Raw genomic sequence first — 12,479 nt, forward strand, 5'->3', positions numbered from 1 at the left:
CGTCCCCATCACGCTCTCTCAGATTGGCTCTTTTCTACCTTGTATCATAACAAGAGCATTTACTGTTCACCTGAAACCTCTGGAGCCTTTGATCTTATTCAGAGGAAAAGTGGAGCCCTTATTCTAATGGCCCACAAGGTGACCATCTGACCTCACCTCCTATTACCAAACTCTCCAGGCAGTTATCTGAGCATGCTGGGAACCGTGCCCCCTCCATCTTGAGTACTCTTTCCCCAAATTATCCACGTGGCTTGCTTCCCCTCCTTCAGGTCTCTACTCGAATGTCATCTTAAGCAGGGAGCCCTCCCTTGATACTCATACACAACAGCTCTTATGTCGCCCTGCCCCCCTGCGACTCCTCATCAGAGCATCTGCTCCCAGGCTCCTTTGCTGTTTATCACGACTTGGCTGTTTCTTAGAGTCTGAGCTCTAAGGTGGCAGAACACAGTGTCTTTTGCTCACTGGAGGTTAGGATGCACAGTGTCTTTTGCTCACTGCTCTGTCTGAGGTTAGGATGCGCTCCCACACACTGCGAGGTACCGAGTATCCGCTGAGGAAAACAACAAGCGAATTCAAACCTCAGCTTATATAATTTCACCTTTAACCCGAAAACCCAGAGGTGGCAAAGATCCATAACTTGCATCATTCTGGGAGTGGTGAACTTCCCTGCTAATGGGAAACAGTGATTCTGTGCAGGCCAGGCCAGTCTAGCGTGAAAGGAGCTGTCTGCCTACAAATCTCCTTCATTTGCATCACAGCTGCGGATACACAATCCATTTCCTGGTTATCAACTTACGTTTTAAAACATGGGTCACCAGACATCAGCTGCATACTGATCAAAACCTAAACAAAAGAGCAACAAATGCCACAATTATAAGAGTTCTTAAGAAGCCAGCTTTTGCTAATCTGTATTTCCCTATGACACTTCCTAGTCTTTTCTTTCTTTTTTTCTTTCTTCTCCCCCTCCCCCCAGGGTTTCGGGTTTCTCTGTATCTTTGGAGCCTGCCCTGGAACTAGCTCTTGTAGACCAGGCTGGCCTCGAACTCACAGCAATCCACCTGCCTCTGCTCTTCCCGAGTTCTGGGATTAAGGCACACACCACCACCACCTGACTAACACCTAGTCTTATATTTCTATCTAGAAAGCATTAAGAGGAATAAATGTTTAATGAGGGTGTGTCCAATATTCAATTACTGTTTTATGTAGACATGGATTAAAAATCATCTTTAATGTTCAAAACCCTGTGGAAAAGATAAGAATAAAAAGTAAGCACTTCCCCAGTACTAATTCTTCTAGATTTAGCAAGTGTCTGTGTCTGTCTGCTTTGCCTGTGTTTACTGCAGACCCCTGTGGGGTCAAGTATTTAATAACCAGGCCCTTCAGCTTCACAGGCTGAGGCTCTACAGTGCTTGGGACTCTAAAGGGCTTTTGCCCCAGCTTCGAATCAGCACTAAAGCCTTGCTGTTTCTTTCTGAGATGCTGATAGTCCCTGGTTGCTAAGTAACTTCTAAGAATCCACCACAGAACAATCTCACGTTTTTTTTTTCCTCTGAGAGTCTGGCCTCGAATTCACCAGTGTCATCGGGTGGTCTTGAACTGAGGACTGAACCCAGGGTTTTGTGTCTGCTAGGTAGGCTTCCTACCAACCAGGCAACATTCCCAGCCCCCAATTCACATCCTTATGAGAAAATTCACAATGATAGTGAATTGCAAATATTTTGTTTTGGCTCTTTGAGAGAGCCTCAGCATTCCAGGCTAACCTCAAACTTGCGACAAAGCCAAGGATAACCTTGAACTTATGATCTTCCTGTCTCATCCCCTGGAGTGCCGGAGTGCCGGAATTCCACACATGCAGCACCACCCTGGTGATTTGGGAACTTCTGTTCCAGATATAAACTATGTGTTTTCTACACATCATCTCATTTCATCTTCAGCACTCCCGTGAGAGAGCAGCACTCTCATTTTGAGACCACAGAGATCAGGGGATTATTTTCTGAATTACATAGCTGGCACAGGGCAGAACCCAGGACCACACTCACTGAGTTTACAGTCTTAATGACAAACAGGACACACACAGATTACTGCACACTTTCCAGTGAATGCTTGACAAGCATCTTCTATGACCATATTTCTTATGTCATTGTTTTTCTTAAGTCTCAGCGCTATCCTGCTGTGTTGATTCTCTTCTTGCCCTTCTTTCCTCCCATCTGATCCCCAACTCCACAGGACAGCACTTGTGACTATCTGATGGTCTTGGGATGGAGAAATTGTGTAGTGAGGCAGAACAGAGACGCAGGACAGCGATGAGAGGTGGCGTGAGCTCCCTTCTTAGGAAACACGTATATTACAGCTGTTCCATTGTGTGCTGACAAGGACGGCTCATTAAAGGGAGACATGACTAAGAGCAGATGGTACAAGGAGAAAACTCTCGGTTATGCCTGCGTGGATTGTAGAGGTCAAGAGGAAGGACTGACTTCTCACGGGAAGAGGGTCGTGTCATCCCTGTGACCATAGGCAAGACAGTACCATGCACTGTAGGAAGACCGGAGACACAAGCAGAGGGGTAAGCTCTATGCTGGGATGATGAGGGGATATGAGTCTCATGAACTCTGTCTTTTCAGTGAAGGAGAGCTTAGCTGGGGTGAAACATGGGGTGTGAAACTACATTGAGAAAAAAGGCAGGAAGGCAAATATCAAAACTGGGATGGGGGCAGAGGGTGGCTACCAGCTGGAGGGGAGCCTGATTCCAGCAGTGCCCACTCATCTGTGTGTCCTCCAGTAATGTTCCGCTCAGGACACAGACTCAGGGAGGGCACACAGTCAAACCAAGTAGCGCTGGAGATCTTCAGGGGCAGCCACAGGCAAAGGAACCCGGAGTAGTAATTCAAGCAAGATAATCATGACCTGTGCACTGTACGCTAGTAAGGAGGAAGTGGAAGCAAGTGAGGCCTGGCAGCTCATGAGAAAGGGAGGGTTCGGGGTGAAGACAGCTGCGTGAGATGACCAAGAGGGCTCGGAACACAGGAGATGGTGGGAGAGGGGCAACTGCCTAAAATTAAAAAGCTGTCTCAGGACACACACACACACACACACACACACACACACACACACACACACGTATGCACACACACGTATGCACACACACATGTCAAAGCAGTGTTTTTCAGAGATGGGTTATTTGCTTATTAAAGTAAGAAATACATAATGAACAGTATAGTCGGTGGGTTTTGAAAATGGGGATGAGTGGGCATGATAATGTGAAAAGGCCACCAGACACGCATGTTGGCCTCAGCTCCGTCACTCACTACTTCCCTTACGGAAGGCACCTAACATTCTGAGACTCACCTTCTCCATTATAAATCAGGGATGAAAACTGTTCCCCATCTGTGGTGGTTTGAACAGGAAAGGCCCCTATAGACTCATGTGTTTGAATGCTTGGCCCATAGGGAGTGGCACTATTGGGTGTGGCCTTTTTTGGACTAGGGAGTGTGTCACTGCAAAGGCAGGCTTTGAGGCCTTATAAGCTCAAGTCTGGCCAGTGTGACAGTCTCCTTTTGCTGCCTGCGGATCCAGATGTAGAACTCTCAGCAACTTCTCGAGCACCATGTCTGCCTGCATGCTGCCATGTCCCACCAAGATGACAATGGACTAAACCTTTGAAACTGTAAGCCAGCCTCAATTAAATGGTTTCCTTTATAAGAGTTGCTGTGGTCACAGTGTCTCTTCACAGCAATAGAAACCCTAAGACACCATCTATCTAGACCTGCCAGTGTGCAAGTGCGCTGCGATATTTTCAGAGGTGTATAACAACAAAATCCAGCAGACTTGAAATTCATAGGATGGTGCTCTTTTAATGTTTCCTTTTCCTACCTTAGTTTGTTTGCTTTGTTTGTTTAAGATAGGGTTTCTGTGGGTAGCCCTGGCTGTCCTGGAACTCATTCAGTAGACCAGGCTGGCTTCAAACTCTCAGAGACCTGCCTGCCTCTGCCTCCTGAGTGCTCAGATTAAAGCTAAGTGCCTCCTGGCTCCTACCTTGGTTTTTGAGACAGGGCCTTATGAACCTAAGGCTGGCCTTGAGCCCCTGATCATCACTGCCTCTGTCTCCAAGGCGCTGCAATGATAGGTGCGCACCACCATACCTGACATTTCGTCATCTCCCTTATCATTTTCCTCTCCATGTCAACTGCCCATCCTACCTTTCTCAACGCTGCTGATGTGTGCAAGGGGTATCTGCCTGTGAGAACCAGTTCATGAATTTCTGTATATCTAGAGCTGAAAACAAAGTTTATACTGTAGGTATAAAGTTATTCTTCACTTTACTAACTTTGGAATAAAAACCACTTGGTTTTTAAATATCGATCTTTCTTCTTATTAGGTAACTTACAAATTAAATAAAATGTAGCAAAGATTCTCCTAGGTACAAGATATTTTCTGACTATTTTTTCCAATGGATCTCATTTAATGTTTTCATCAGCTTCATGAAGTATATATTCCCTGTAATTCCCTGAACACATGGTTCCTGATGAGATTTGGAGATATAAGACAGGTGTCCATGAACGGGTCTGCCTGCCACTTCACTGCTTATGAGAGTACCCAGTGACCTCTACAAACACATCACAGCTTCTTAGGAAGTTCTCTTGAGGTGTGTGTGTGTGTGTGTGTGAGTGTATGCGTGTGTGTGCAATGCACATATGGGCAAACGTGTGTGTCAGTGTACACGCCTGTGCAGACACAAAACTCAGGGGAGGGCATCTGGAGTCCTCCTCTCAGTTTCAGCCTTATTTCTTTGTGGCAGGGTCTCTCCCTGAGCCTGGAGCTTGCATTTTCCAGCTGGGGTGGGATCTGAACTTAGCTCCTCATGGTTATCCAGCAGGTGCTCTTAACCGCTAGGCCAGCTTTCTAGCCTGGATAGCTATCCGTATTTTAAGCCACATATCCAGGCATCATGTTCCCTCTTCCCAACAAGCATTCAGTTGTGGTGGTGGTGTTATTTATTCACAGCCCCAGTGAGAAACACGCTGGACCCTAACGAGGTGGAGGCTCATGACCTCGGTATGGAATCCCACGGTAACCATGACAACAGACACCTGTGCTTAGCTACAGGCAGAACATCTTTTATCACCATGTAAATCTTGAAGAGTGCTTACTTTGAGAATGGAATTGTCCTGTCTTGTATTTTTGGTATCATAGCCTTCCAGTAAACAGCGGCGGGTGGTATTTCCTGATCCGGCAAACTCTGCCAGGTTTAGATCTGCAAAGCCCAGCTATGAAAAGAAAGAGAATCATATTAATAGACTATCTAGAAGGCTCTACCATATCCCCTTAAAATAGCCACCCAACCCGTGAGTTTTCTCAAACCTTTCAGTTCTTTCTTCCCACTACCTGCTTTATCCCTTGCTTTACCAGGCTCCTTAATTTAGCTACTTTTTAATAAAAATCTACTGCCTTTTCTATTCATCTCTTATCATGGATTTGCTGTGCTGTGCCGAATACATTTCTTTACACATCAGAATTACACACGTTTGTACGGCTGTGACAGCACAGCTAAAGGCACATCAGAAAGCAACATCCCTCCCAGTAACACCTACACTCAACGCCGCACTGCGGGGATACAGAGCAGCTGCGTTCATGCGCAGCCGCGTACAGACGCTCAGACCCCTCGACTCTGGACCTGGGCCTATGCTGAGTTAGCTGTAGGGGCCTGCAGATCATTACAGGTTAAATTCTCATTCTCCATGCACCCACGAGAGAGAGCCTCCTCGCTTCTCTAGTGGGGGCACCTTCTCCTCCCCTCTTCCTGCTAGGCATCCTTTACTTTATCCCGACTCTCTTTCTGGAAACGGCTGCTTCCCTTGCAGCTTCTGTCCCGCACCTACCCCCTCTGCTGCTACCCAGTTCAGTTCAAACGTCTTCCTCTTCCACATTACTACCCAGAAATGCCATTTCCTGCCGTTATCGGAGCTTGCTCTAGTCTCTCCTCTGATGTTGCTCAGCCCAGAGTCACTGTTCCAGTGTGATCACTGTTATTTTAGCAGCCTACTCCTACGTCACTAACAAGAAGCGAATGAAGCATGTCTCTCCGAACACGCAATAAACTGCATAATATGTTTCAAACGCTGCTGAGGTTGTTTCAGGTTTTTGTGTATAATGTATGTGGTACGTATGTGCACACATAGGTATGCACGCCCAACAGCGAGTGTGCAGCGGTCAGACAACACCCTCAGGCTTTGGTCTTTACTTTCTGCCACGTTTGAGGCAGGGTGTCTTTGTCGTTTGCCACTGTGCTGTAACGCTAGACTACCTGGCCTGCAGGGATTCTCTGGTCTTCTCTTCCCACCTCACTGCAGCAGAGACATTCTAGGGGATCTAAAGTCGGGTTTTTACACCAGTGTGGCAAGCATCTCCCTATGGACCATCTCCATAGACCCACTTTCAGGGACATGCAAGAGGGTGGTTTTACTTGCACATTGGAACATTATTTCAGTAAGTTTTTTTAAATTAATTTTTAATTTTTTTTTTGTTTTACACCCCAATCAAAGTTTCCCCTCCCTCCTATCTTCCTCGGGTTCCCCTTGTATTTCCTGCTCCCCCCCCCCACATCCACTCCTCCTCCATTTTTCTTCAGAAAACGGCAGGCCTCCCATGGATATCAACCAAATACGGTCTATCAAGTTGCAACGAGACCAGGCATCTCTTCTCCTATTAAGGCTGGACGGGGCAACCCAGTAGGAGGAAAGGGTCCCCAAAACAGGCAACAGAGTCAGAGAGAGCCCCTGCTCCTACTAGTTCAGTAGTTTTTAACTGCTATGAAAAGAACAAAGAAAATAGCTCAGAGAATCACCTAAGCCCAATGCAGGAAACCAGGCACACGGCAAGACACAGGCAACAGCTGCTTAATTTCCACACGGTTACTCTGGTCTTACTGCCTTCTAGGGGAGCAACATAGGCGGAAAAGCCAGGATAGGACCATGCAGAGGACATTTGAGTGAACGTGTGAAGACATGCGGCCTATTTGACCACCGGTTATCAACACAAGCTATTTCACACACCTTCTACCTTGAGAGCGCCAGCAGGTCGCCTGATCCATCTCTCTGCTGAGGGCCTTGTTGTTTACTTCACCCAGGGGGTCAAGGGAACTTAACTCTCATGAGCTCTTACTGCCAGCAGCAGCCACTCATCCACCTGCGCCTGGGTCTGTACCGCCTTCCCTCTCACATGCTGCAGAGGATGTGGTTGTGTTCCTGCGGCTCCTGCCTATCCCGTTTATGCTGCAGTTTCCCTGTGGTTTGGCACTCTGATTTATCCTATCTCACTAGACCATTCCCACCAGCACACAGGCATGCTGGATTTTCTCTCCCACATCTCTCCAGAGCACTGAATTATTTTTCTGTTCATCCCCCACCGAAACAAAAATAAAGAAAAAAAAAATCCCACGACACAACACTTCTGTAAAAAGGTCGTCTATACTGTCTCTGACCATCTGGCCAAATGAACTTCCTCCTTCCCAGTTCATCCCTTAACTCCGCTGGCCAGAACGTGCCAAGGTCAACACAAGGTCATTAATGCTCTTGAACTAGATAACCTAGTATTTTTCAGTTCTATTCATATCAGGGTTCAAATGTTAACAAAGCAGTCTTAAATACAGGCTAGCTGCCCATCTAACTCACCATCTACTGTTGCCATATTGATTTTATACGGTCACTAAGGATCTCTGTTATGGATTGCATGCTTCTGTTTCTCCAGAATCCATATGTTGAAAGTCTAACATCCAACAGGATGGTATCGAGTGGTGGGGGCTTTGGGAGGCAATCAGGCCTTGAGACTGAAGCCCTCAGGAACCCATCCCTCCCCTTTTGGCGCTGGGGACCAAAGCCAGGGCCTTGCACATGTCTCAGTGGGTGCTTTACCGCTGAGCTGTGCACTAAGGTCTGGAGGAATGCACTTTAAACAGGAAAGAACTTGCAGCCTCGTTCTGCAATCTGCCACATGGTGACACACTGAGAAGCGTGTCATCTGCAAACCAGGAAGCAGGCTCTCCACAGACACAGGAGCTGCTGCTATCATGACCCCAGACTCCTCAGCATCTAGAATGGATAACTAAATGTGTTTTGTTTATGCCACCCAGTCTGTTGTTCTTTGGTATATTAGCAAACAGCCAATAAGACAATCCCTGCTAAAAAGGTGACATGCCAATGCCCTTTTATATGCCAGACTCTTCCATGGAAGAGGAAACATATTCTGTCTTCAAAGAACTCACATTACAGACTGTATAGTGTGGTCCCAGTGAGTTCATATTTCCTCAAGACTTTCTTTGGCTTCACCAAGATAACTGTCACATGAATATCTATATGTGCATGTGTTTCATATGTGTGTCTCATAAATATATTATATGTATATATCACATTTGTGGTAGACATTAACTTATTCAGAAAATCATTGTTAACATTTGTATTCCAGGTAACATTAGGTATTAATTAGAAATAAAGAATGTTTTCCCTTTTTTGGTGCTGGGGATGATGGAACCCAGGGCCTATTTCATGCTCTGCCCCGAGCTATTCTTGGGTCCTTTATTATTATTTTCATAGTTTAATACAGGAAAACAAAAAGCAAGTTCCCACAGTACTGCTGCTAAGTGCGGTGGTAAAGGAAGACACAGTTATTAGAGAGAGAAGAAAACTTCTCAGTAGGAAGGCGTGACTAAGCTGAGTCTTTAACGATACATGACTTGAAAGGATAAGGGGAGGGAGGGAGACATGCGTGGTGTCAAGTCACAAGGCGAAGGAGCTAAAATAGCATGAGATACTCTAGGAAGTGTATGATGGCAATACACCTCCTAAGAATGAGGGGTGGGAGAGAGAAGAGAGAAACAGAGAACACAGATGGCAGGCAGAAGGGATGAGGCAGCAGAAATGGTCTGCAAACAAAAACGGATCTCCCTAGCTTATAAAACTTCCAATTTCCTTTACAGTCAGTGAATAACCACTGAGGGACTAAAAGTGGGGAGTGATATGATCATGTTTTAATTTTAGAAAGATCACTCTGGCAGGACTACGGAACAGGGGAACAGACTGAGCGGGAGGCCAAACGGGCTGTCGATAGAAAGTAATGCAGGCGTAACCTAGGGCAGCAGTCGCGATAGGTGAGAGCTCTTAGAAGGAAAGACATGTGTGAACAGCTACCAGCAAGAGCAGACCTTGCTGTCCGCCTGCCCAACACTCAGTGCCCTGACAGTCCTCACCAAACTCCACTTTCCCCCAGAGATGCAATCTCCATCCTTATCCTTGAGCAGACAGAGGGACCCATCGCACTGCTAAATTGTGTACAGTGTAACTTAACAACAAATCCATCCCTATGGTCACAGATGGTTAGGGGTGGGTATATGGTTCCATTATACTCAGTAAAACATATAGGGGAGCCCTCTGAGAGGACGTAGGAAATGCTTCCTACTCAACAAAAATAACATACAGAGACCAGCTAGGGTTTCTTCTACAAATGAGTTGTGTTAGCAAAACTTGAGCAACTAGACACCTGATGTTCAGGTCATCACAGAGGGGAAGGGGATAAGGGATCCCTGGCCACATTCTTTCGTCAGTGGATTAACCAATCGTAGAGCAGAAATATATCTACTTATTTTGTGTCATCAGTAAGCTATAGCTTCAAGAAAACCGGAGAATGTTCTCTAGTAGGGAGGCTAAGACTAAAGGGTAACAGCCCCTAATAAGTTCTCAGAATATTCTTTTTTTTTAAAAAAGATTTATGTTTATTATGTGTATGGGTATTCTGTCTGCATGCATGTCTGCACACCACGTGCATGCAGTGTCTGAAGAGGCCAGAAGAGGGTGGGTCCTCTGGAACTGGAGTCACAGTCACATCTGTGTGCTGTGTGCTGGGACAGAACCTGAGTCCTTCGGAAGAACTGCCAGTGTTCTCACCACGGAGCCATTTCTCCAGCCCCCCAAAAGAATATTGCAATACTTTATCGTTAAATCCAATTATTCAATCTCCAGTTTGCTTCACTTAAAATGAGTCAAGCTTGAGTAAGCATTAAAAGCCTACAGAGTGTGAGAACAATGCTATGAATTACAAGTGCTGGAGGTCATCTCCTTACCTTTGCATAAGTCTTGCCACCTTTCAATTCCTGCAAATACAGAAAACACTATGAGAACATTATATGATGAAGGATTTCAGACTAAATGTAAGCCAGATGATTCTGAGTAGACATGTGCATGCTAGCACATGTCACAGATGATAAAAACAGACTGACCTTAAATCCAACTATTCAGGTCAATGACAACACCTTAATAATGACCAAATTTTTCACTCTGCTTGCAGCTTTACTTATTTAGTCAGTCTTGATATGGAGCCTTTCTACATTGCACAGACTGGCCTGGAGCTCCTGGGGCTCAAGTATCTCCCCTCAGCATCCCTCGGCCACGACTGTGGGCCACAGTTTTGAATTGAGGACGACGCACATCTGTGAAGGCTGATTGTAAAGCTCTTAGAACAATGCCCACCACCCTGTGGGCTGTTTCCTTCTGCTATCACCAGCAAACTTCCCTGCGCTAAAGTCCCTTCAAGAACATTTTTAGTGAGAGAGCGGTCGCTCTTTTTCATGACGCTGATACTGAAGTGTTCTCTGTCACTTCTATCTTTTGCCCAGTGAGTTTAAATAAAGCCCAGAGAGTCTACAGGGAGCTCTACTATTACTTATGAATACCTGCTCTTCTTCCCCTTTCCTGCCACTGTTTTATTCCATAGGAGTGATCATTGGGTCACTTCACACCCCTCAACAGTGCCATTCTGAAACAAAAGGAAATGTCCTCTAGGTGTTCCTTGGTTCCTTAGCTTGATTCTTTTCATTGCTGTTCCTCTATGGTCAGTATTCAAAAGACTTCTGACTCTTGGGGACTGGGAAGAGCAGAGGGAGGAGAGAGTGCAGTGCGGATGGAACGTATGAGAGAAGAACAAAAAATAAAAACAAGAAACCAAACATTCCAAAGACCTATACAGCTCTACCTGCTGTGTTCTGCTGTAGTCAACCCTCTCACCTGGACTTCCCTCAGTTCCCCTCTCTAGTAGTTCGGGATTCCCAGTGATCTGTATTGTGTTAAAGCTAAAAGCTCCCTGTCTCCATCTTAGCCTGTGCTGAGTATGTGATGGGCTCGACCACTTACCTCCTTTCTTACATCGTTTTCCTCTCTGCCTCTCCCTGACGCCACATCCGCCCGGTTTCCCTGCTGCTTCCCTGCTGCTGCTCCTCCTGCCTCTCCTATCCTGCGCCCACCCCTTTATTTAGCTTCTGCAGAGAGAAGCTAGCTGTACCTTCAGTATGTATTCTTGCTTTCCATGTAACAGAATCCTGTCCTATCTGGTTGCTCAAAATAATGCCCATCTCTGTGTAAAACTACTATCCTCAAACCTAAGCATTTCTACTTTGAAATATTAAAGCCAACTTTCTGCCATAGCAGCAGCAGCAGCAGCAGCAGCAGCAGCAGCAGCAGCAGCAGCAGCAGCAGCAGCAGCAGCAGCAGCGGCATGATCTTAGAAAAGGCCATGATTCTCCTTATTAGGACTACTGGTGATTTCCCAGCCTCTCTTCTGACGCCTTAGAACCTACTGGCCACACAGCCTTTCAGTTTGGTGTGGCCACACAACTAAGTTCTAACCCGAGGGATGTACACAAAAGACACAGGCACGGTTTTTGAATCAGCTCTGTCCTATGCCACAAGACTGGAGCTGCCCCTTAGGCCTTTGTAAAGATGGGACCATATGCTAAAGATGGCAGAGCTGCTATTTTCATCTCAGGTTCTGAACCAACTTCTATACCACTTTATCTTTGACTTTTGGGGTCTGTTTTAGCAGTTTAACATGTATGCTGTGTGCTGGTTAGTTTCTTGTCAATGTGATACAAGCTCCGGTTATCTGGCAAGACAGAACCTCAACTGAGAAAAATACCTCCATCAGATTGCCTGTAGAAGGGCTTATGGGGACATTTTCTTGGTTAGTGATTGATGTGTGTGTGGGAGGGCACGGCTCAGCTCACTGTGAGCGGCCACTCCTGGACTGAGGTGTATATGGAAGCAGGCCAAGCAAGACACAGGGAGCAAGTTAGTAAGCAGTGCTTCTCCATGGTTTTTGCTTCAGTTCCTGTCTCTAGTTCCCACCCTGACTTCCCTTTTGCTGTATGCTGTAAGACTAAATAAAACCATCCCTCCTCAAGTTGCTTTGGCCATGATGTTTATCACAGCAAAAGGATGGAAGCTAAGACACGTCCTAATGAATATCCCAAAGCCCTATTCTATGAAAAAGGGTTTATTTGAGGTATGTCCTCGCGTAACTGGCATTTACAGTTTCTGTTTGTTTTACTAGAGTTTGAGTTTATTTAATCTGTAGGCACCCTGTACTCGAAGTTGGTTATATACTTTATTTTTCTTGAAATCCAAAGACTAGCTCATCATCCTTCAAGCGTCATAGTTGGA

At 45.9% G+C, this 12,479-nt stretch overlaps 1 protein-coding gene across 1 annotated transcript in view; it reads right to left on the reverse strand.

Annotated features, from left to right (window-relative positions):
• Eeig2 (EEIG family member 2) overlaps window positions 1–12,479 on the reverse strand; it is a 59,461-nt gene that overhangs the window by 17,362 nt on the left and 29,620 nt on the right. Inside the window, exons 3-5 of the mRNA XM_057793185.1 lie at window positions 10,109–10,138; window positions 5,148–5,264; window positions 797–843 (exon numbers count right to left, since the gene is read on the reverse strand). Of these exons, the coding sequence (XP_057649168.1) occupies window positions 797–843; window positions 5,148–5,264; window positions 10,109–10,138 (194 nt within the window). The remainder of the gene's footprint in view (window positions 1–796; window positions 844–5,147; window positions 5,265–10,108; window positions 10,139–12,479) is intronic.

This window comes from Chionomys nivalis, chromosome 18, assembly GCF_950005125.1.
Source record: "Chionomys nivalis chromosome 18, mChiNiv1.1, whole genome shotgun sequence".
In the NCBI taxonomy this organism is placed as follows: Eukaryota; Metazoa; Chordata; class Mammalia; order Rodentia; family Cricetidae; genus Chionomys; species Chionomys nivalis.